This window comes from Cebidichthys violaceus, unplaced genomic scaffold (genome assembly GCF_023349555.1).
Source record: "Cebidichthys violaceus isolate CVI_PGR_0920_01 unplaced genomic scaffold, fCebVio1.0.p SCAF_10, whole genome shotgun sequence".
Lineage (NCBI taxonomy): Eukaryota > Metazoa > Chordata > Actinopteri > Perciformes > Stichaeidae > Cebidichthys > Cebidichthys violaceus.
This window is the reverse complement of record NW_027176263.1, coordinates 13,457,105-13,478,481: the sequence shown is the minus strand read 5'-3', so window position 1 is coordinate 13,478,481 and position 21,377 is coordinate 13,457,105. Positions and strand designations below refer to the sequence as shown.

At 43.1% G+C, this 21,377-nt stretch overlaps 1 protein-coding gene across 1 annotated transcript in view; it reads left to right on the top strand.

The window, feature by feature from the left end:
- LOC137878470 (adhesion G protein-coupled receptor A2-like) overlaps nucleotides 1-21,377 on the top strand; it is a 53,781-nt gene that overhangs the window by 9,038 nt on the left and 23,366 nt on the right. The window contains exons 2-6 of the mRNA XM_068718792.1: nucleotides 5,536-5,607; nucleotides 15,880-15,951; nucleotides 18,121-18,192; nucleotides 18,369-18,440; nucleotides 18,780-18,943. Coding sequence (XP_068574893.1) covers nucleotides 5,536-5,607; nucleotides 15,880-15,951; nucleotides 18,121-18,192; nucleotides 18,369-18,440; nucleotides 18,780-18,943 — 452 coding nt within the window. The remainder of the gene's footprint in view (nucleotides 1-5,535; nucleotides 5,608-15,879; nucleotides 15,952-18,120; nucleotides 18,193-18,368; nucleotides 18,441-18,779; nucleotides 18,944-21,377) is intronic.

Genomic DNA, 21,377 nt, shown 5'->3' with positions numbered 1-21,377 from the left:
CATACGAATTGTTGCTCACTCGCTAAACGGCTGGCTGTAAATCCAGTGGTCCATTCTCTCACAGCCTATGTGTTCTGATCGTTTGGTGGAGAAAGAGTAGTTTTACAAGCCCCCACCTGTCTGATTCCTGCCCGCTGTTTCTTACTAACAGTGTAGCCAAAGACAAACTATGTTATTATGAGGTTAAAGGGTTATTTGTGTATTGTTAGGGTAGCAATCGTTTTTCTTTTGTCCAGCACCTCCACTTTTCTCTCATTAAACTGAAGCCATTTCAAATGAAGAACATCAAAGCGTAGTTCTAACCACCATGTTGCTCGTCCTTTAACAGCTTAACGGTTCTCTTTAATTCACGTCTTTTACACGGATCACCATCTAGTGAGGATGACTTTTGGCCACGTAGCTTTAGCCTCTGTCTCTTAGCATATTATCCAAGTCAAGTATCCTATTACAACGCTTTGTATAATATCTTACGAAAGGTTATTTTCTGATTTCTTTTTTGTGTGCGTTCACCTACGAATGTCCAGCAACACGAACTGCAGCGCAGAACTTGTTTAGGTGAGAAAACTCTTTTCTTTAGGGTTTAAATAATTATGTTTGAACTACTTGGTCAGGTTTAAGTGAAAGTGGTTTGGCTTAAAATAAGTACTACTTGTTGCGTAACTTACGTTGTTTGTATGTCTTGAAGTTAAGTAGGCACAAAAGTGGTTACGGCCCAGGTGAGGGTCCCGTGTTTGTTTGACCCAAATATCCCCCCCGACCTCCTCCCCCACGCGGACTATCTTTATTCTACGTCACCTGACTTCCTGTCTCACAGTTACTAATTATACTGCGTTACTTTTTGTGAAGGTATAAGTACAAACGGTGAATGAGAACAGCCTGATCCAGCAGTTAGCTATCATGCTTATTTAATACAGCTTTTACCTGTTTTCTACTAAAACAAATCAGCTGAACACAGTCTGGTGAAGCCGTCGGCTGTTGCTGTTGTTTGCTAATTTTGAGTGGTGAATCTTCCCGTATTATCACTGTAAATTGCACTGTCAGCAAATTGTCTCCTCTGATACTATTATATGTATCTCCTGTGTATTCTATGTATCTTGTTCAGGCTCTGCTGATTTGGTCTTTTTGCACTCTGACAAATGTGGCCACTAGTTCTCTGTAAATACGTTTAATCCTGACGTGATGGAGTCGTGACGTTTTCACATGTCGGCTTTTAAGAGTCAACCCAAATGTAAATACGGTCTTGGATGTTGACATGAATTTTGCTGAAACGTTTGTGTCTTTCCTGGCCTTTTCGCTGAGAGGGGACTTCCTCATTTTCAGTCCTGCTTCTTGTGCCAAGACAACTGCTGTCGCTCCAGGGAGAGACGGGGACTTTCCCCGAGGAGAACGCACCAGCAGGCTTGTTAAAGTAAGACAATATTCCGGAAAAATACAAAATATTCATACAGTCTCGTGTCCAAATATTGTGTTCTTTTTCCCGTGAGGTCATAGCTTGTGTGTCTGTTTGTGCAGCGCACGAGTCGGCATTTTCAGTGCGCACACGAGCAGTTTGCCCAGCCCCGTTCAGCACAATGCATTGTGGGATCCCTCTCCTTAATCCGAGGGTTGAAATTGAGTGTGCGTTCCGCAGCCATAACAAGCGCCCTCTCGTCACGGAGGAGACCGGCGACGCATCCCAATGACTCCCTCTCTCCTGAACCCCGACCAGTCGCTCCCAGAGGAGGTGGGAAGGTGGTGGGGGAGGGGCGAAGGAGGGATCTGACCTTGTGTGAGTGTGTGTGTGTGTGTGTGTGTGTGTGTGTGTGTGTGTGTGTGTGTGTGTGTGTGTGTGGTCGTGGGCTGACAGGAGATACGCATCTATCAGGCATGCAGAGAAGATCCGGAGCGTCGAGGAGCAGGAGCAGCCCTGCAGTGGATGATTTAAGAGCCGGCTGAAGCGATCGATATCTTAGCAGATATGAAATCTGGAAACGCCGTCCGAGGTGTATTTAAAGTGATGTGGATCTGGGCCGCAGAACAAGCGCAATATAAATCATTAGTCGCTCGCCCTGTTGTACTGTAGCTCACGGCGTTGTATTCAATTGTGTGTATGTGTGTGTGAGAAGAGGGAATGCAAGATTTTGCCAAGTTGAACTTTTCAACAACAAATATCAAGACCAATAGTTTCATATCTGCTCAACGTTTCTCCTTGTTGTTTTGAAGTTTTGAAACTCTTTTGAAATGTTTAGTGTTGCTACTACTATTAATACTGCTACTAGTACTATTACTACTAAGCTACTTTGATCCAAGCCTTATTTAAATTGATTAAAGCTCCTGAAAAGTTGGTTTTATATCAAGCATATGAATATTCCTGCCTATTTACTCAGTTGGACCTGCATTAATTTATGTTTTTTGTCCACTTGGTGGCAGTGCAACCATTTCACTGACATATTATTACCTTATAAAGTTGAGATGGTGAATGCGTTATTACACAGACCAACAGTTTCAACACTAGCATGCATTTGAAGGAGTGTTGCTCTGTTTCTGAGTGCTCCTGGTGTTTCCCAGCTAGTCTCTAACTTTGTCTGTGTGCTGTTTGAACGCTCGGCCACCTAAAGTGGGTTTAGTAGCTTCTTTGAAGAATAACGGTCGTAAAACCACAAGTGTAAAAAGATGCTAAAACGCTCCGTAAACTGAGGGGAACTGCAGTCGGGTCGGGTACAGTTCTTTCTCATTACTCATAGTCAGCTGATCCATTGTTGATATAAAAGTATAGATTAGTACAGCTTCAAAGTTTAGGCAGGCCGATTTGTTAATTTTTTTTCTAGCAGCTTTGATTTGCCAAGCTTTGGAGAAAAGGCAGAATATTTTGGTTTGAGAATGAACAGTAAATTAATAATCAAAATAAGTAATTTTTGTAAAGATGGAATTGCTCGAATTTAAAGAAATAAAAACAAATTATATATTTTTTTAATTTTTAAAAGAAATATGATTGTATAAAAAAATACACACTTTTTAAGTTTTTTTTTCATTGATATATGTTCTCTTCATAGTCACACAGTCAAAATAAATCAACATACAATGGAGGCCATTTCACTTTTTTTTTATTTCTAACAAGTTTGTAACTTTGTGTACGCATTAGTTAACACCATATATCAACCCACCATATTTCTCTATACAAGAGAAACATTTAGCTCCTAACCTCCTAAATATCACAAAGGCACCTGCTCTGGAAAATGAATGACAACGTGTTCAAATAAATAAAACATTTAAATACATAATTAAAAGGTAGGCTTTTTTTTAAGAATTGGAAACCCCCAGACTCAGGTCATTTGCATTATCAGGACTGTGTCGCCGTGGTTTGATTACACTTGATTGACAGTGGACTGAAGGCGTAAGAAGCAACCTCACAACTGTCATGACATTTTGACTGAAAATAATGTTTTATTTATATCTGAATACCGATTTGAATACCGATTGGTGCCTCTGTCTAACTGAACCCAAACCAGTGAGATGAGCTCCGACAAACAAGCACAGAAAGAAACCTCTAGAGAGAAACTGGTCCAACTTCGGCAGAAAATATTGTGTTCACGGAGGACCCCGCCACCCGTAGTGTGAGGCCGACTTAGGAAATATATTTCATCATCCTTAAACTAATTCATGACTGCAATCTAACTTCACTCCTTGTTTCCATGTCCTTTAGTTTTTATCCTTATTATTATTTGTTTGAAAGGATTTACACAAATGTCGCTTCCCTTGCCTCTAATAACCTCACAGAAAAAACATTTCTTCACCACCTGTAACGTCCTGTCGGACCACCGTGTTCGGCCAAACGGAGTGCACGTTATTAGTAGACTTGGTCCAGCGTCTGAAATGTCTCTTGCACTCGAGCAGCAGGTAACACAGCTGGCCTGATGTGCTCTAACGAGTCACCGTGGGATCATAACACCGGACTGCACTGTTTGCACTCCAGTGTGTGTTTTTTAGTGTTGTTACACTTCCTGTTAAGGACCTTTTTTTATCATTCTCATACCTACAAGATTAAGTTTGTTTATTTGGAGTTAGGCTCAAATGAACCAATAGAGAGCTGAGAATTAAGGTAGTCGGGGTTAGGGAACAAATACCACTGTTTCAACAGAAAGACCTCACAAGAGTAGTAAAGTGTGTTTCTACGTGATTGTATTCTTGTCTGTGTTTTCACTCTGGTGCGATTTGAGGGAAAGCTCAAGGCCCAACGTGCTGAATAATGGGACACGACTTTGTGTGTGTGTGTGTGTGTGTGTGTGTGTGTTTGCCTGCCAGTAACACACTCAGTAGGAAGTCCCGTGCAAGCACTTTTCCTTTCTCGCTAGACAAATGCATCACTTGAGCGACATATAGTTTTTACAGTTCAGCGCGGACATAATTCAACTGAATATTTTTTTAAAAAGAGAAGTAAAAGGAAACACGGCGACGTCTGTTACTGAAATCTTCAAAATCGGAGGCGCTGCATCGCCTCTGAATATTTATTCATCACTTAAAGATCCCCGCGGTGCGTTTCATTGATTTGTTTGCTGTTGTAATGTGAGCAAACGGATGATAGAATTGTGCTGAACCGGCGTTTTTTTTTTGTTTTTTTTAGCTATGCAATTAGGCTGATATTTTGACGTGGAAGAGCGGAGGATGGGAGGGGGGTTGGATCATTACCCATCTTGAGCACAGACGGCCATAAACAAGACAGAGACGTGGCCGGGATGGGTAATTCACAACGCAATCTCCTTGCACGTAAATCCTTAGCTTTGGCCAACATATTGACAGTCAGAGGATAAGCAATTTATCAGACATTCCAATAAGTAACACCGGCTACAGCTATGGCCGTCCATGGGTCACATAGACTGTAAATAACTAGTGGTCACCCATTGGTTTGTGGACTGCTGCTTTGAAGCCTGAGTTTGCTATTTTGGCCGTCACCATCTTGTGTTTGTGACAACGCCGTGGCAGCGACCTGTCAATCACAAGGTAGCCACGCCCTAAAGCACACCCTAGCTTTATGGTCTATTTTAATGGACCATAATTTACTAAATGAGCATCATGCTGTAATGAAGAAGACTTGACACTAGAGTCCGAAACCATAAACTCATGTTTACAATGTTTATTGAGGTAATAAATCAAGTGAGAAGTAGAGTCATTTTAGACCAGACTTCTATACAATCAGACTTCTTTTTTGCAGAGCCGCCTCCCCCTGCTGGCCATTAGAAGGAATGCAGCTTTAAGGCACTTCAGCATTGGCTTCACAGACATCCACACTGTGACCTCACAAAACACGTTTTTGGCCATAACTTAAGAATTAGTTTGCTAATTCTGACAATTTCACACGCGTGTCTAAGAGGATAAATCGATGAAGCGATGACATTTTGGACAGACATGGATGTTAAAGTGCATACAACCGCAAGGCGGTAATTCTAGTTGGGTCCCGCGGCCCTACTGTCGTGACATTTACAAACGTTCCACCCTTCACTCGTTGTCGCATCGCTCACCTCGTCCTCTCACCGTCCACGTCTTCTATCCCCTCCACAGAAACCTGAGTAACAACAAGATCTCCCTGCTGAGGAACGGCTCCTTCTATGGCTTGGCTGCCCTGGAGAAACTGTGAGTGTTTAAATCAAGCTCTCTTTTACGGTATTGTCCTCCACAGAGTCCTAATAGCTGTCGTATCGCTCCGTAGCATGAGAAAAGGCAAAAAAAAAAGGTTTGGGACGTGGTGGGAATTAGGAGATCCTTGTCGGCACAAAGCTCGCCGGTAGTTTTTCCAACCTTTCAGACCTCGTGCTTCACCTCAATTGCCACAGTAAGTGTCCTAAAGGGGGTAATATATAGCATCAGATAAAGGCCTAATGCAGTGCGCTTTGACGGATGGACAGACTGCGCCTTGTCCCCGCGTCACATACAATGTCCCCAAAGCCTGATGATGAGCTCCATGATGGCTGTCTCCCCCCCTAACCCTAACACCCCCCCCCCCCCCCCCCCCCCCCTCTGAAGCCAAACTATTGATTGCCTTCACCTCCGTCCAGCGTTCGGCACCTCTCTACCTGACGGCGACGCTGACATTGGCTGATGAGGAGGAAATCAGCGAGTGGCTGAAATCACACAGAGAGGACGGCTTAACGACTCTCTCTCCCTTTCAGTCAATCACCCTCAGATGTACTGAGAAGCACACGTATTAAGCTCACACACACACACACACACACACACACACACACACACACACACACACACACACACACACACACACACACACCAGCTAGATCAGTGACTGCTCTGAATATTATTACCGTCTCCCTGACGGCCCGACAGTTAAATTCAGATTGTAATGTCAGAGGAGTCATTCCCACCACCTCTACCGCTCCTTTTTTTGGGGTCGGCTGTGTCGCATGTCTCCCCAAGGCCTTATTAGTGATCATTGAAGCGCTCTGCAGCCATCCCTCAGGGCTCCAGAGGTGACGGAGAGATGATTGCGAGGCTTTCAAGGACACTCAGCCAAAGGTCAGGTCGAGGCTGACCTCTCGGAGCGTTTGGCGAGCCCCCTTTCCCTTTCCTTCTCCTCCCTCTCCTGGTGCAGCCTGTCCATCCGTCCTGCCGCATGCGAGCATTTGGCAGAGAGAGACGCTAGGTGGTGGATGCCAAAGCCAGGTAGCCTCAGCGAGTTGGAAAAGTGGCGGTCCAGCTGTTCCCTCGTCTGGCCCCGGCACACCGACCGCCTGCCCGGCCTGCCTGATTTGACTGGCTGTGAGGGTTATGGTGAAATGTCAGCTGATTGACAAGCTTAATAACGCTTCTGTGTTTGTTTGTTTGTTTGCACTACGTGCTTGGAAACGTGGCGATCCCAGATTTTTCTTAGTATGAAATGGAAATTGAATTAGGTTCTGTTCATTCAAAGGTAGGGTTGGTAATCGTCTTCAAAATGTTTTTATTTTTTTTAAATTTATTTTTTTATTCTCACTACATCCTGACAGCAATCAAGGAATCAAATAATCTGACAAAAAAAAAGAAGAATTAAAAAAACGCTATCTTCTACAAGCTTCTATCTTGACAGCTGTGAGCTCTCGTAGTCATGCTTGTTGTTTGCGTTCATTCTTAAATAATAAGGGATTGGCTTCGGAGGCCATCAGTGTTTCTGACTTGGTGACTTTCATGCTAGATTTAGCGATTTGTCGTTGCTGCTAGCTACTTTGGGATGGGTTTTACTCGCGTGCTAGTTTCTCAAGATTACCGACCCCATCTTTAAATTCCACAACAAATTTTCTTATTTACTATTATTACTATTATTCACTACTATGGATTTCATTGCTGGATATCTCGCATGTTTAAATAGCACTATGGGTAATGGGGGAATTTTACATAAGGTTGTAAAGCTGGAAGCCCTCCATGATATGTCATCATTTTATTTTAAGTATTATAACTTATCAAAAATCACTAGGTCCTCCATCCTATAACTTACCATCACCGTGGCGTTCAAGTCAAAAGCACTTGAGCGACTTCATTTATCACGATGTTCACAAGCACTTCAAAAAAGCATTTGTTTGATGAAGCTAGTAGAAATTTTGGGAAATACATAAAATAACACGGATCACATGTTCCGTGCCAATTTACATTGGAAATTCACTTTTTTTTTATCTCAGTACGTTGTGGGCTTCAGACACCATCAAACATGTAAAGATGCAGCTTGTCAGACCGTCTTGGGGGTCCTGGTGTTAATGAAGGGTCCCTGTATGTTGCAAGATGGCCTGGATCCCCCCCACATATGGACACGGGCCCATTACCATCAGCCAAACTGGGTCCCACGGGAGCAGAGCGGGAACAAAGCCCGTCACTGTTCTCCTGGTCAGCGCCCTGAATGTAGCTTTTGACGCTTCATCATCGGTTCCCACCGCACCAAGTGTGTGAACCGGATGACACTGCCACTTTTTTATTTTTTGTCCATCCAATTTACCACAGTGGTGCGATGACGTTGTCATCGACATGTTGGATTGAATATACATTTGGTTGAAGATTATCTCTCAGTAGACATACATCATGTAGAATGATAGAGTCAGACCAAGATGTGCTGCCGTCGGCAACTTGCACACTCAGGATAAAATCGCATAAAATCGAAGATTAATTTTAGTGTTATGTGATTAAAACCACAGCTCCGAATTATGTATTGATACAACAATAAGTGTTTTGAGATTGTCCGATGCACTGCTCTTGAAACAAGCAAACTCCTATTGGTGTCTTTACAGTAGTGGTTCTTTTTATTGTTGTGGCCGTGGATGTGACAGGAGATTTATTCTCACTAGACTGTCTAAATGGGTTTTTTTATCGAGTGCAGCGGGTCTATTTGACCAAACGTTATTCATCCAGCCAGAGGAATTTACTGAACAGACAGAGTGGACCTTCAGCTCGAGGCAGCGACGGCATCAGAATTCAGACAGGCGTCTGCGATTGCTCAGTCTGAAAAGCAGATGTGAGAGGTGCGAGCGTTGCGTCGTCCCTTTAAAAAGGTTAGCCGCTCCTGTTGGTCCCGTCGTTGGAGGCGGGACGTTTAGTCCCTCTATCCCAGTGAATGTGTCTCCTCTGGAGGTGATCGATGAGCTGGAGGACGCGTCCTTTTGGCTTGTTGGGCATGAGAATGTGTCACGGAGCAGAAAAGGTCACGTGATCATGAACCAGAACTGACCCTGAGGTAATCCTCAGCGGGTCAAAGGTCAGAGGTTATTAACAGGGACGGCAAGAAAAACGAGAGTATCATTGACCCGGCGGAGTCGATAACACTTGATTAAAGCAGACCGCTCAATGTATATTAACGGTGGCGCTACGGATCATAAAACACACGGATCGGATCACGGATCGCATCTGCACAAAAGAAAAAAGGGAGCAAATATAACTTTTACAGATCCCTGATCATGTTTTTTTTTCCTGCTGATACTAATTACGATCATTGATGATCCATATTGGCAGATATTGTTTGATTGTAGCAGCTGGTCGAAACGGCTCCAGACTTTAAAAATGGGACGCTACAGTCTTAAAGACGGTCATGTCGTCTGTATCAGAGCGTTAGGTCATATTTCCATTCATATTGTTATTGTGCTTAAGCATGCTCCACTGTAGATTCTGGTGTTGGGACAGCAGTTATCTCACAAATGGTGAAGTATCTAGATATCACTTTGCTACGTACATTTACTTGTATCTGTTTACTTGAGAGAACATGAAGTAAGATGAAGCCTTAAATGGATCAAAGCGCAGTCTTGAAATGTGAATGCTTTTGTTGTTATTTCACAGGAGACCGTTGCTGGGTCGCAGTCGAGGACGAAAAACATGCGAGCACCATGGGTGTACCGGGTTGTCTGACCAAGTTTGGTGAGACGGAGAGGACAGATTCTTCTTCTTCGTCTCCCCTGTGTTTCACTTCTCTCGGCTGTTTATCACAGATTGTCTCGTACAGTTACACACACACACAAAACAAGTAGCAGATGGATGCTGGAAACCTGGTAATTTAATAGAAAGACTTATGATATTTACTTCCATCTGGGGAGCATTGGGAGTTATTTCTTGTTTTGTTTTGTTATGCTATTTAAAAAAAAAAAATAGCAAGAGAGCAAGAGGCCGTGCATCAAAAGCGTCTCTTGGAAGAATTCGCCTCACACTCTCCTTGAACTTGTGCTTTGTTCTGATAGAAATATCTCACACTGATGAGAACAGCAGTTCCAAAATAGGACACAGTTGTTGCGGCGCCGTTAACCAAGACGGCGTCTTCTTCACAGTTCAGGGTCTCTCAGAGCTTGTTTTTACCCCTCCATCTGTTGGTAAAATGCTGCTGTTGGTTTCATGTTTTAATTTTGCGCGTTTGGCTGAAGTGAAGTCGTCTCTACCAAAGCTATTAGCTTTTCTTTTCCTTTTTTTTTTCCACTCCTTTCTGTAATCTCTGAAATCTGAGAAAATGGCTCCACATATCCCATAAGCACTGCTCATCCACCCACTAGGAATAAATTGCACTCCAGCTGTGTTTGAGAAATGTTAATCGTCGTCCCTACCGGGTTCAGGCTGTGGAGACGTTTAAGTGGCAAAGGCCCTTTTGTTTTATTGAAAAACCTGTGTGATTTTCAATGGATTGTAAACTGTTAGCAAAATATGACCAGTTTTTCATTGATATGCGTTGACTGTTTCAAAAACAGATTTGATTGGGCTGTATGTCTTGCCAAGAAGGTTGAATAATGAATCTGTGCCGTAGGCCTTCAGGCCCTACTGTAAGTAATATTTCCATAATGCATTCACACACACAGGGAAAGCGATTTGAGGCTCTGGCAGCAGTAGCTACAAGCCTGTCACTATACGTACACATTGAGTCTGTTTAATTGGACCGAACTGTCCGAGTGTCCACCCCCCCCCCCCCCCCCCCCCTTCCTCCGTGAGCTTTCAACACGTATTAATTTACAAGTAGGTGGTTGTCTGTCTCGCTGAGTGTTTGCTTTAATTCAGAGTGTGCGGCCAGGCCTCCCCTCAAAGCATCTGCAAACTGACCCATGAATATTTAACGCGTGAATAAATGGTTTTAATAAACAGATTCCACATTAGCATCAAGGTTGGTGCCAATATATGTTACACTTAGCCCTGTTAATGACAGAGTCAATTAGAGTCTTTTATGGTGTGGAAGGAAAGGACTTGCTGCACGCTTTTCAGTTGCATTGCTGGGAAAAACAAAAATATGAAGTGGATACTGTATCTGCCTCTAACTTAGTATCTCCACTCAGGCTGCAAGTATTCATTTCATTCAGTTCATCTCTGAATTAGGTTTTTGATTCATGATTTAGTTTTTGTCCACAAAGAGCTCCACACACAACAAAGAGTCTACAGTCATGCTAATGCTAGCGGCTCGGTGTGGCTGTCCTTAGGGCTAAATGCTAACATCCTCTTGCTAACATGCTCACAGTTAGTGTTAACATTCTATAGTTTAGCAGGTACAGTGATCATCATGTTCACCATCGTAGTTTAACTTGTTAGACTTCTAACATGTACTAATTAGCCCCAAACACAAAGTACAGCTGAGGCTGATGGGAATGTTATTAGATCTGCATTTATTTAGTCATAAACTAAACAATTGGACAAATTCAGATTTCAACCTGATAATGGCGCTGTTTGAAAAGTTAAGAAATCACAAAAGTTGATGCAATTTATTCTGAGGAGGTGGTGCTAAAGGTAAAGTCAAGGAATCCCGGATGTCAGTAGGATTCATCATCTGGAAACAATGAATGTAAATGCAAAATGTCTGTGCCAATCAATTAACTAAATATCAAGATATTTCACCGGATACATGAAACCGTCAACTTGTGGCGCTAGAAGAAAAGTCAGAAGATCACAAAAGTTTAGAGAATTCATCCTCTGATAACCATGAATATATGTATAAAAGTCCATGGCTATCGATCCAATAGTTGAGATATTTCACAAAAACCCAGAAAAATGTCAACTTCACAGTGGCGCTACATGAAAAGTCAGAAGATCCCCAAGGTCAAGAGGATTCATCGTCTGGTAACCATGAATGCATGTGTAAAATCCCATGGCAATCCACCCAGTAGTTGTTGAGATATTTCACGAAAAAACCCCCACAAATGTCAACTTCATGGTGGCAGGGAATCAAGTACAGTATTCATCCTCTGGTAACCATGAATGTCTGGACAAAATGTCATAGAAATTTGATGCGAAAAAAGAGAAGAAAGCAGCACATCCTCATATTTAAAGGAGATAGAACCAGCAAATATTTAGCATTTTTCCTGGACTCAAACAACTAATCAATAATTTGTTTGGATGTAGTTTGTTTGAGTGTGTATGTCCTTAATGCTCTGACCTGATTATTAGAGATTCCTACTTTACTGAAAACAAGGTGCCTTTACGTGCTCCTCACCCACTGGAGACACCGACACGCCGCTGAGAAATATGATCCAAGTTACACTAATGAACGCATGTCATCGTCTCATTTCATTAAGTGTGCGCGTGCAATGGGACACATCACGCAGCATCACTTTCCATTTGGACGAGTGCCCAAGTGGCCTTGCAGCATGCAGCGACAGTCTTATTCGCTCATGCACTTCGTGTAGAGTTTGACCTTTTTGGGAAATCTGATTTTGATAATTACATCAACACCAAGATCTGTTGAATGAGACTCTGCGTGATTAAGTCGTGTTTGCTGTCAAAGAGAAAGCAGTGCTCTGTCTCCAAGCAGTGCCTGCAGACGTGTGTGTGTGTGTGTGTGTGTGTGTGTGTGTGGTCAGTGCGGCTGTGCGATGTGGTAATCATCCAGATTCTGTAAGGATTCTGCCCATTAGTGTCACACAGCGAGCGGGCCGATATCCTCGGGGTCGCGCGGCTCGAGAGAAATTGAGCAGGCTGGAATATACAGTGCAGTTCAGATTAATTGGGAAGCACTTCAGTGGCTTTTCAAACATCTACCGCCAACGTCGTGAGTTTTATAGTCAGGGCTGCTCCGGCTCTTCAAACATGCAGGGCTGGGGGAGTAGAAAATGGTTATTGTTTAAACATTAGCCTCATTTGAGCTGCTCCAGCTGTATCTACAGTGGATATGTGGGGCGAGTCTCCCCAAAGGTAGTTATCATTTGTTAGCGTGTGTGTGTGTGTGTGTGTGTGTGTGTGTGTGTGTGTGTGTGTGTGTGTGTGTGTGCGCCATACATTCTCAATTAGTGGCCAGGGCTTTTTTTTACCTCGGCCGAAGAGAGACACAGGTCTTTGTTTGAGACAGACTGTTATCAGAGGCAGTACTTAGATATTACTTCCCCTGTTCTATATTTAATACACTGTATTTAGAAGACTCCCTGTTGCGCTTTTCTGTTACTGCAAGTGCAATGCTTTTGGTATTTGTTTAGCATTAAAAGCCTCAGGTGGCAGAACCTCCTCTCTTCCTCGGAAAGGCCTTTTATTACATATATTATTATTTACATATGTCGAGGGCTTTTATTGTGGAAGGTAAAAACAGAGAAAGTGTCTTTTAGCAAATAAATAAAAACAATACAAAATTGCCGACAAAAACACGTCATCCCTGCAGCAGTCTTATTTACAGGGTTTTTTGGTAAAAGCAGTTATAGAATCCTGTTTGTGTGTGAATCACTTACCTTAGTGGTTCTGGATTTGGTTCAACCAGCCCCCTGAAGTAGTCTCTGCGGAGTCCTCCTCCCACAGTCCAAACACAAGCAGGTTCGAACGACCCTGCAGGTCTGTGTGTCGGACTCCGGCTCCTTGTGATCCTCAACGGGCTGGATGAGAATAAATCTGAATGTGTGTTAAAGTGGCTTATGTGTGGATTTTGTCTTAATGACTGAGGAGAAGTATGGATCCCAGTCGGGAACTCATGGCAGTGCCCTTGTTTGTGTGTGTGTGTGTGTGTGTGTGTGTGTGTGTGTGTGTGCATCTCTGTTTTTAATATTTCAATGTAAATGTCTTGTTTATTGATGTTCTTAGTTTAGGCTGATCGTTCAGGCCATTGGAGTTCTTCTAAAGGTGTCCCTGTTGATTGTTTTACGCACATTATTGAACTGGATACGGCGTTCCTTGATATTCTTTGTACATTCGTTTATTTCCTGTACGTAGACTCACCCTCGGCAGCGACCTTTGACCCTTGATAAAGCAGTCAGTCGATAAAGTTCTGAGCATTCAGCAAATTCAGAGCGGGTCAGAGCAGGGACCTGCGAGACGGTGCAGGATAAAAGGAGAGGCTGCGGGCGCAACGGACGGCCTTCTGACCTCCACCCTCCGCCCGCTCTTTTGTAGCACATTGTACACGATCAAAGAGCGCTTCGGAGGAGAGCGGAGATGAGAGGCGGCCCTGGACCGGAGCAGGAGGTTAGTCTGTCAGGAAGGCAACTTCAGCGCCCCTCCTAAGACCTGCTGCACCTTGCTGCCGTGCGAACGACCACAGGGTGTCTGCAGAAAGCCTCATTAGTAATTCTGATTGTGAAGAGTCAGCAGAAATAGAGAGCTGGTGTATATCAAGGTGTTGAGGTAAAAACCGAGTCAGATCACTGTAAGAAAAAGACGTGATTAAGCATCAATTAAGTATTTACCATAGACTGTGTATAAGACGTGGACGTAGTCACCATGCAGCACCCGTTGGTTTGTGGACTTGTGTTTTGAAGCCGCGAGTTTGGCATTTTGCCTGTCTCCATCTTGTTTTTTGGCCGTCGCCATCTTGGTTTCCTAGCAACCAGAAGTGACACGAGAGGGTGGAGGAAGACATTTTTAGGCGAACAAAACTGTTAAAAAGGGTAAAAAGTTCTAAGACAACTTCCAGAACGGACAACGCTGTGTTAGCGACCTGTCAATCACACAGAAGCTCCGTCCTAAAGCATACCCTAGCTTTATGGTCTATTTTAATGGGACCATAATTTACTAAATGAACATCATACTGAATTGAAGAAGACTTGAAACTAGAGCTTGAGACCATGAACTCATGTTTACAATGTTTACTGAGGTAATAAATCAAGTGAGAAGTAGAGTCATTTTCTCATAGACTTCTTATTGCAACCAGAGGAGGCGCCCCCTGATGGCCGGTAGAGAGAATGCATTGAAAGGCTTCACCTTCCAGAGCTGGAGGTTGCTGCCTGCCATTTTCACATCGTTCTTTGCAAGAAGACGTCTGGCCACAACCTGGCTGGTGGCCTGTTGGGGACTCCTAATGGTGCAGACACAGTGTGTTTTCAGCATGGGTCGAACCATTTAGCACCAGATACAGATCATTAACCCCAGATGGGAGTCATTTTTCTGCTGCTAATGATGTCTTGTCTACCACATGTGTAACTAATGCTTTACATTGGCCAAATGAACAACAGCTACTGTAAAACAAGAGTTTGAGGCTTTTCATGCAGAACATCTACTCCAGTAGTATTTGTGTACTATACAGCTGAAGTACTGCATGGCTCCTTTAAATCTTTTATTCTGTACTGGATGTAGTATGGTGACTTCTTTAGCTGAGGCTTTGATTAGGTAGACGGGAGCTTTTTGCTAGCAAAACTGCCACACGTGTCAAATAAAAAGAGTTTTAGCATGACTTTTATTTTCCCTTCGGGACAACGGCTGTGTCTTTGATAGTCCTATTGGTCTTGTTTAGTTTCTTTTGGCTGACCCTTGTCTGTACTGTGAGGCTGTTTATTTGGGGGAACAAAAATTTGGGAGTCGAGCTACATTGTTGCTCACATTTGGGAGAAAAAAAAAAGGCACTACCCTTCTTCTCATTCACATCACACTAGACTTGCAGTACAAAGTTAAAGGAAACCAGGGACACAATTTCAGGAAGTTTTCTTTGGCCCGCAGAGAAAACCAGAGAGGAGAGTTTTCTGCGATTCCATTTTTAGTAGCGTCAGAGGTTTTGGGGTGAGCGGTCGGGTTGGACAAAGGAGGGCCTGGCTGAAAACCGCAACATGTGTGTGTTTTTCTGCCTCTTGGCTGGATGTGGTCTCTGGGTCTTGAGCACACAGGAAATGGTCAGTGCTGTCCGGCTAACAGGTGCAAGTTATGCAATGAATGAGTATTTCCCAATTATCATTTAGAAATAGGACAATTTAAGATTTAAACTTCAGTTGTCACCTGGAATGCTTTTGTTTACATGTGACATTCTTCCCTTTTTTCCCAACTAGCAAACCCTCATCCTGTGAACTACGCTCTGCTGTGTGAACAACATAAACATCCTCGTCCCCATTCAAATTAGTCATGTTTCCTCGGAAGGCTTTCAAAACAAATGCTTGAGCATTAGACAGACAGATGTGTATATATATATATATATATATATATATATATATATGTAAATAGATAGTAATCACTGACTTAACTGTCGTCTCTGACTCTGTCTCTCTCTGTCTGTCTCTCTCTGTCTCTCTCCTCCAGGGACCTGAGGAATAATTTAATAAGTACAGTGGAGCCCGGGGCCTTCCGTGGTCTGCTGGCTCTAAGAAGACTGTAAGTATGATGAAGCCCTCTAATAGCCTTCTCCAAGGGACACGGGGACAAGTCCTCTGGCTTTAGAGACAACTAGGAGAGTCTAAAGTACAGAGTGAAGCGAGGACTGAAAGGTTTAGCTGAGGCGAAAGTACTAAAACTACTATTTCAGCCTTTTCTGAGGCAATGCTTAGTGAAGGCACAATGGCCTTCCTTCACGTTAATAGAGACACATTTGCCAGCGGGAGCTTCCTGGTGTGACCACAGTCTGCAGGATTTTGCTAGAGGGCACATCAGCAGGTGTTAAGGAAGGGGATAGCATTTGTCATTCACTTACTCCTCTGGGATTTTAGGGATTAGACCCACTGATCTTCTGACAGGTTATGTGTTAGAGCACGACTAGGTAACCTTTGCTAAAGGTACATTGGGGTTTTTTTCCACCTCCCATCATCCTTAAATCGGTCGCTTTAAAGGTGCCAAACGTGCTAAAAAAATGCTTTTGGCCGATCAAGCGTGCTGTGCTTGTGTAAACATAGCGGCGGTGGCCGATTGAATTAGGTTTCACTTTTGTTTACATGTTCACAGATGTATTAAACAAGTATTAACTTTTTACTCGCAAATATTTTATTGCACTTACAGTAACAAGCGTAGTTGCCGACAACTCGAGTATCTTCACTTCACCTGGTTCACTTCACCACAGCGGCCGCTCTGCTCACGCTTCGTGCGCGTGTGTGTGTGTTTATGTCTGCGTGTGTGTGTGTGTGTGTGTGTGTGTGTGTGTGTGTGTGTGTAGTTGGAAGAGCTCAGCCCAACAGAAAGAGCAGAGCAAATGCGAGCTGCAGAGAGATAATAAATGATACCAAATCATAAAAAAGTACTAATAAGAAACACCAGTAAGCTCCGGGCTTATCAATACTACGATTTTGAATAATTTAGCTTCGGGGCCGTTTAATACCGGGTTTCGGAACGCATCACTACCTTCAGATAACGTAAAACGCGAATGTCCGTTCTAGCCTGCTGTAGAAACATGGCGGTGCAAGATGGCGGACTCCGTGGAAGACAACCTGCTTCTTATGTAGATATACTAGGCCAAAAGATTTCATGAGATGATATTATCATGAAAGAAAATTTGAAATGAAATACTGAAAATAATTCTTTCAGTCAAATTAATCTTGACTTTTGTTTATTGTGCTTTTATTTGCTTTTTTGACAAATAGCTTTCACCCAAAATATGAGTGTAGGGAGGTGTAGAGAGAAAGTTTCAACTACGGAATACATACATGTATTTAGAGGTGTTGGATTACTTACATAAATAATTCATACGTGTATTATTAACATGATATCGATATAAAAAATTTTTTATATCACGTTTATTGTCAAAACCAGTACATCACGACACCCTTGATTTGGCTTCTTTATATCTTCTGGTTTTTATGAACTATAAACAAACTTTGACTATAAAATGACATAAAACTTGAAATGTCCCATGATCCTACTTGCAATATAAACATGCACAAAAACGTATGAGGGTTATTTGCTTTCTTTTGTTTTTTTTCTACTCAAGTCATTTTCCCGTCCATTACTCTCATCCGGGCGTTCTACATATAGCCTCCAGAGTGAGTGACATGATTGCAGCCTGATAGTTAGCGGGATGTGGGCTGGCAGGGATGCAGGCGGTGAGTTAGCCGCGCTGATTCGGGGCGCGTGTGCGCCAAGCTCGGGGAGCAGCAGAGTGCTAATTTAAGTGCTCCCCAACTGGTGATTACTCGAGTGCTCTGCTTATTTTCCCACAGCTGCTCCAGCAAAGCAGCTCTTTAATTACAGAGTGCGAGGGCATGGAGCCACGGACGCAACAGCGCTCAGCCACTCCGCATGCGGAAGCCCGCTGTATTTGCGTGTGTGTGTTTGTGTGTGTGTGTGTGCCAGCGATGGTTATATGAGGAGTGAAAGGTTACAGAAGGTCAGGAGAGCTATTCCAGGAAGTGGAGCCGATGAATGAACATGCTTTTCTAACACCTTTCACAGCTGTTTAAGTTCTCTGTGTTTTAACAAGGCGAGCATGCAAGAACACAGATACTAATGCAGAAACATATTGCAAGTTGTGCCTCGGGTTCTGACTATAACGTCCGTAGAATGGATGTTCAGAACTCAAATGTTCTTCTTTCTTTACTTTGTTTTTGGTCCTCATAGAGACCTGTCCAACAACCGGATTGGCTGTCTCTCGCCTGAAATGTTTCTCGATCTGGGCAGCCTCTCAAAATTGTGAGTAATCCCCTAAATTGAAAACATGCGTTTGCACAGCTTTGTGCCCAACTTGCACAGTCTCTACAGAAACACGGCATTTGATATGGATTTAGTAATGTCTACAGTGGTTTTGGCTTTGATGCGTGTGTGTGTAGTGACCCGTTTCTGGATGAATGTCTGCGTCTGTCTGACAGGAACATATCCGGGAACATCTTCTCCACTCTGACCGCGGGACTCTTCACGCACCTCGTGGCTCTCAGAGTGCTGTAAGGCAAACCCACACATTTATACCATGTACACAATTCATTCAGTTGTGGTTGAGAATTAAATCATTTCAATTTTTGGACTTATTATAGCAGGAAAGGCACAGGTGCGACTAATGACATTAACGCTGGCTCCGTTCCGTGTGAGTGAGTCAGCATGCACAATACCTGTGCCCCGGAGCTGCCACACTAATTCAATCAATTACACCTGTGTTTTTTTTTCTCCTGTTATGACATGTCCAAAAAGCCTGCTGTCCGCCTAATGGATGAATGAAAGGCGTTCAAATCCAGTGACACAAGAACACAGGTTGTAACCGTGTGCCGGTTTCTCTCTCCCGCCAGGCACTTTGGCACCGAGACTTTGTTCTGCGACTGTCAGCTGAAGTGGCTGCTCCTCTGGGCCCGGAGCAACTCGGTGAGGATTGGCAACGACACGGCGTGCGTGTTCCCCACCCACCTCCACGGGCTGGAGCTACGCAACCTCCGCGAACAGCAGCTCAGCTGTGGTAAGGACCTAGAGCACCATAACGGTGTGAGGTAAACATAGAGTGGGCGCTCTTAAAAAGGAAACATGTGTTAAGAAAGCGTAGCATTGACAATGCTCAAGTGTCCAACATATGATACGGAAAACAATTAAAATAGTTATTCCACATTATTCATTAACATTCCTGCAGTTAATTGCATTTTGTTGGTAGCTTCACACCTAGCTAGCTAGCACTAGCTTGTGCATTAGCTAGACATCAATAGCTGTAGGGTTAGCCTTTTTGTTAGTCACTAGTTTTACACATAGCTAGCTTTACACCCAGCTAGCTAACACTAGCTAACTAGTAGCTGTAGGGTTAGCTGTTTTACTAATAGTACTAACTAAAAACATACCACTTTAGCTAAAGTTTGATTTAGCCTACCCATTTACTTATAGCATGTAGCTCAAAACACGTCATTGATACTCACTTATTCGATTAAATAAAACAATGTGGGCTACAACGAGAGTAAATGTTATGTTATTTACATATCCAGTGTTATTCTTATTATTCCTAAGTCGTGTTATGTCTAATGGAAACTTAAATTAACATAATAATAATAATAATAGTACTTCATTTTTTCTTCATCAGACTGAATTTGTAGCAAAATACAGCCTATAAATCAATACATTTTGGGTACATTTATCTTGATTTTTGAAGATAAGCAAACTGCAATTGTAAGGAAAAAAAATAGCTGTAAGCTATTACGACTCCTGAAGGAATTGAGCTCAGGGAGAAATTAACATTACTTGTAACAGGTTTTGAAGTGGATCATTGTATTTGAGAGAATGATGCCTGGGCTGTGTAATTATATCAGTGTTTACTTACCTACTTAACATGTGAATATTGCACGTGATGTGACTCGATTTCCATGAGATTTAAGGATTTTCCCTCAAAGAGAAGCAATTCAGATAGAGATGGAGCATAGATACCAGGGACATGTCTGTTACAGGACCCCGGGTATGCTGGGACACGACTCAACTCTGTATGTAAATATATAATGTAAAGGTTTAGACTTTTGTTTGCGTGAGTATGCAAGGCTCTGTGTAACATTCAGTTATAATAGCACTGTTCTTACTTTAAGTCATTTGATGTTGCTGAGACTTTTGACTTATTTTAATAAATCTTATCAAGTGAAAATCACTTAATGCGCTGACTGACAAATTAGATTTTTTTTTTTTCAAGCAAAATTAAGCAAATATCTTAAAATATTTTCACTTAAATTTGACGTGTTTGCAGTGAAGGAGCAAATATCCCATCCAGATCCAATTGTTTCTTCAAATACATTTTGCTGAGCCAAAAGTAACCGATAACACAAAGGAATATCTTTACACTTGAGGAATACCTCCTGAGACTTCTTCATTAGCATTTCACCAACATTGCATTTTCAAGTGGTTAGCACAATGAGAACATGATTAAGTAGATCTCTTCTGATAATAGGTTTCCCTCTCCACTGTTATCTCTCCACTTGCCGTGAACTGTTTGACAATCCTAATATAAGGGAATGATTTAGAGCAAAATTGCTCAGAGAGAAAGCCCCAGGCAAAAAAAAAAAAAGGTCTCATGATACAGTTTTTGTGCGGTGTTCGCCCTATTATGTCCTACGTGCCACCCGTGTTTAAAAGCCAGAGGAAGGGAGCTCGCTCTGCAGAAGCTGCTCTTTCAAAAACGTCGGATCACAGAAATCCGTGCCGTGAAAATAAATGAGCGATGCTCTCTCCTGCCTCTCGGATTCCTGTCAAAGCGCATTCAGTAAAGCGCATAACACTTGAGCTGGTAGCTGCTGTACTGACGTTGCTCAGTGGCCGGTGGTAGAAGGCTATCTATGAGGAGGGCAGTCGTGGAAGTGTCTGAATGTGCAGCAAGACGTTGGTGGACAAAATCCGGTATGCTCAGCAGAAACCTTCTCAATTGGCCACTTTTAGACTAAATGAGTCTGAGGACTTTGTTGCAGTATGGTGTCCATCAGCAGTGGGTGCATCAAACAGAGTTTTTAAGTAAAACAGAGTGGTGTCAGTAAATAGGAATCCAAGAGTCTTTCCTCTCCTCCCTCCCTCTCTCTCTCTGTCTCTCTCTTTCTCTGACAGATTTGTTACAGACAAGCAATCTCCCCCCTGCCTCCCTCTCCGTCTCCCCTCCGATGCTCTATCTCCCCGCTCCGTGCTGCGGCCCACGGGGGAATTGTATCTCATATGTGATAGAATCATCCTCTTCTTCTCCTTACATCTGGTTCACGCTGGGGATATTGCTCCAGAATGAGAAAATCATCGGGGTGTGTTTGTGCACACGTGGGAATGTGTGAATCGTGGGGGGGGGGGGGGGGGGGGGGACACATTATATGAAGATGTGACACAGTGTGCAGAGGACTAGCTAGGATAAGAAGTGTGTCCCAGTCTGCGGCCTGTGCATGCTCTCCTCT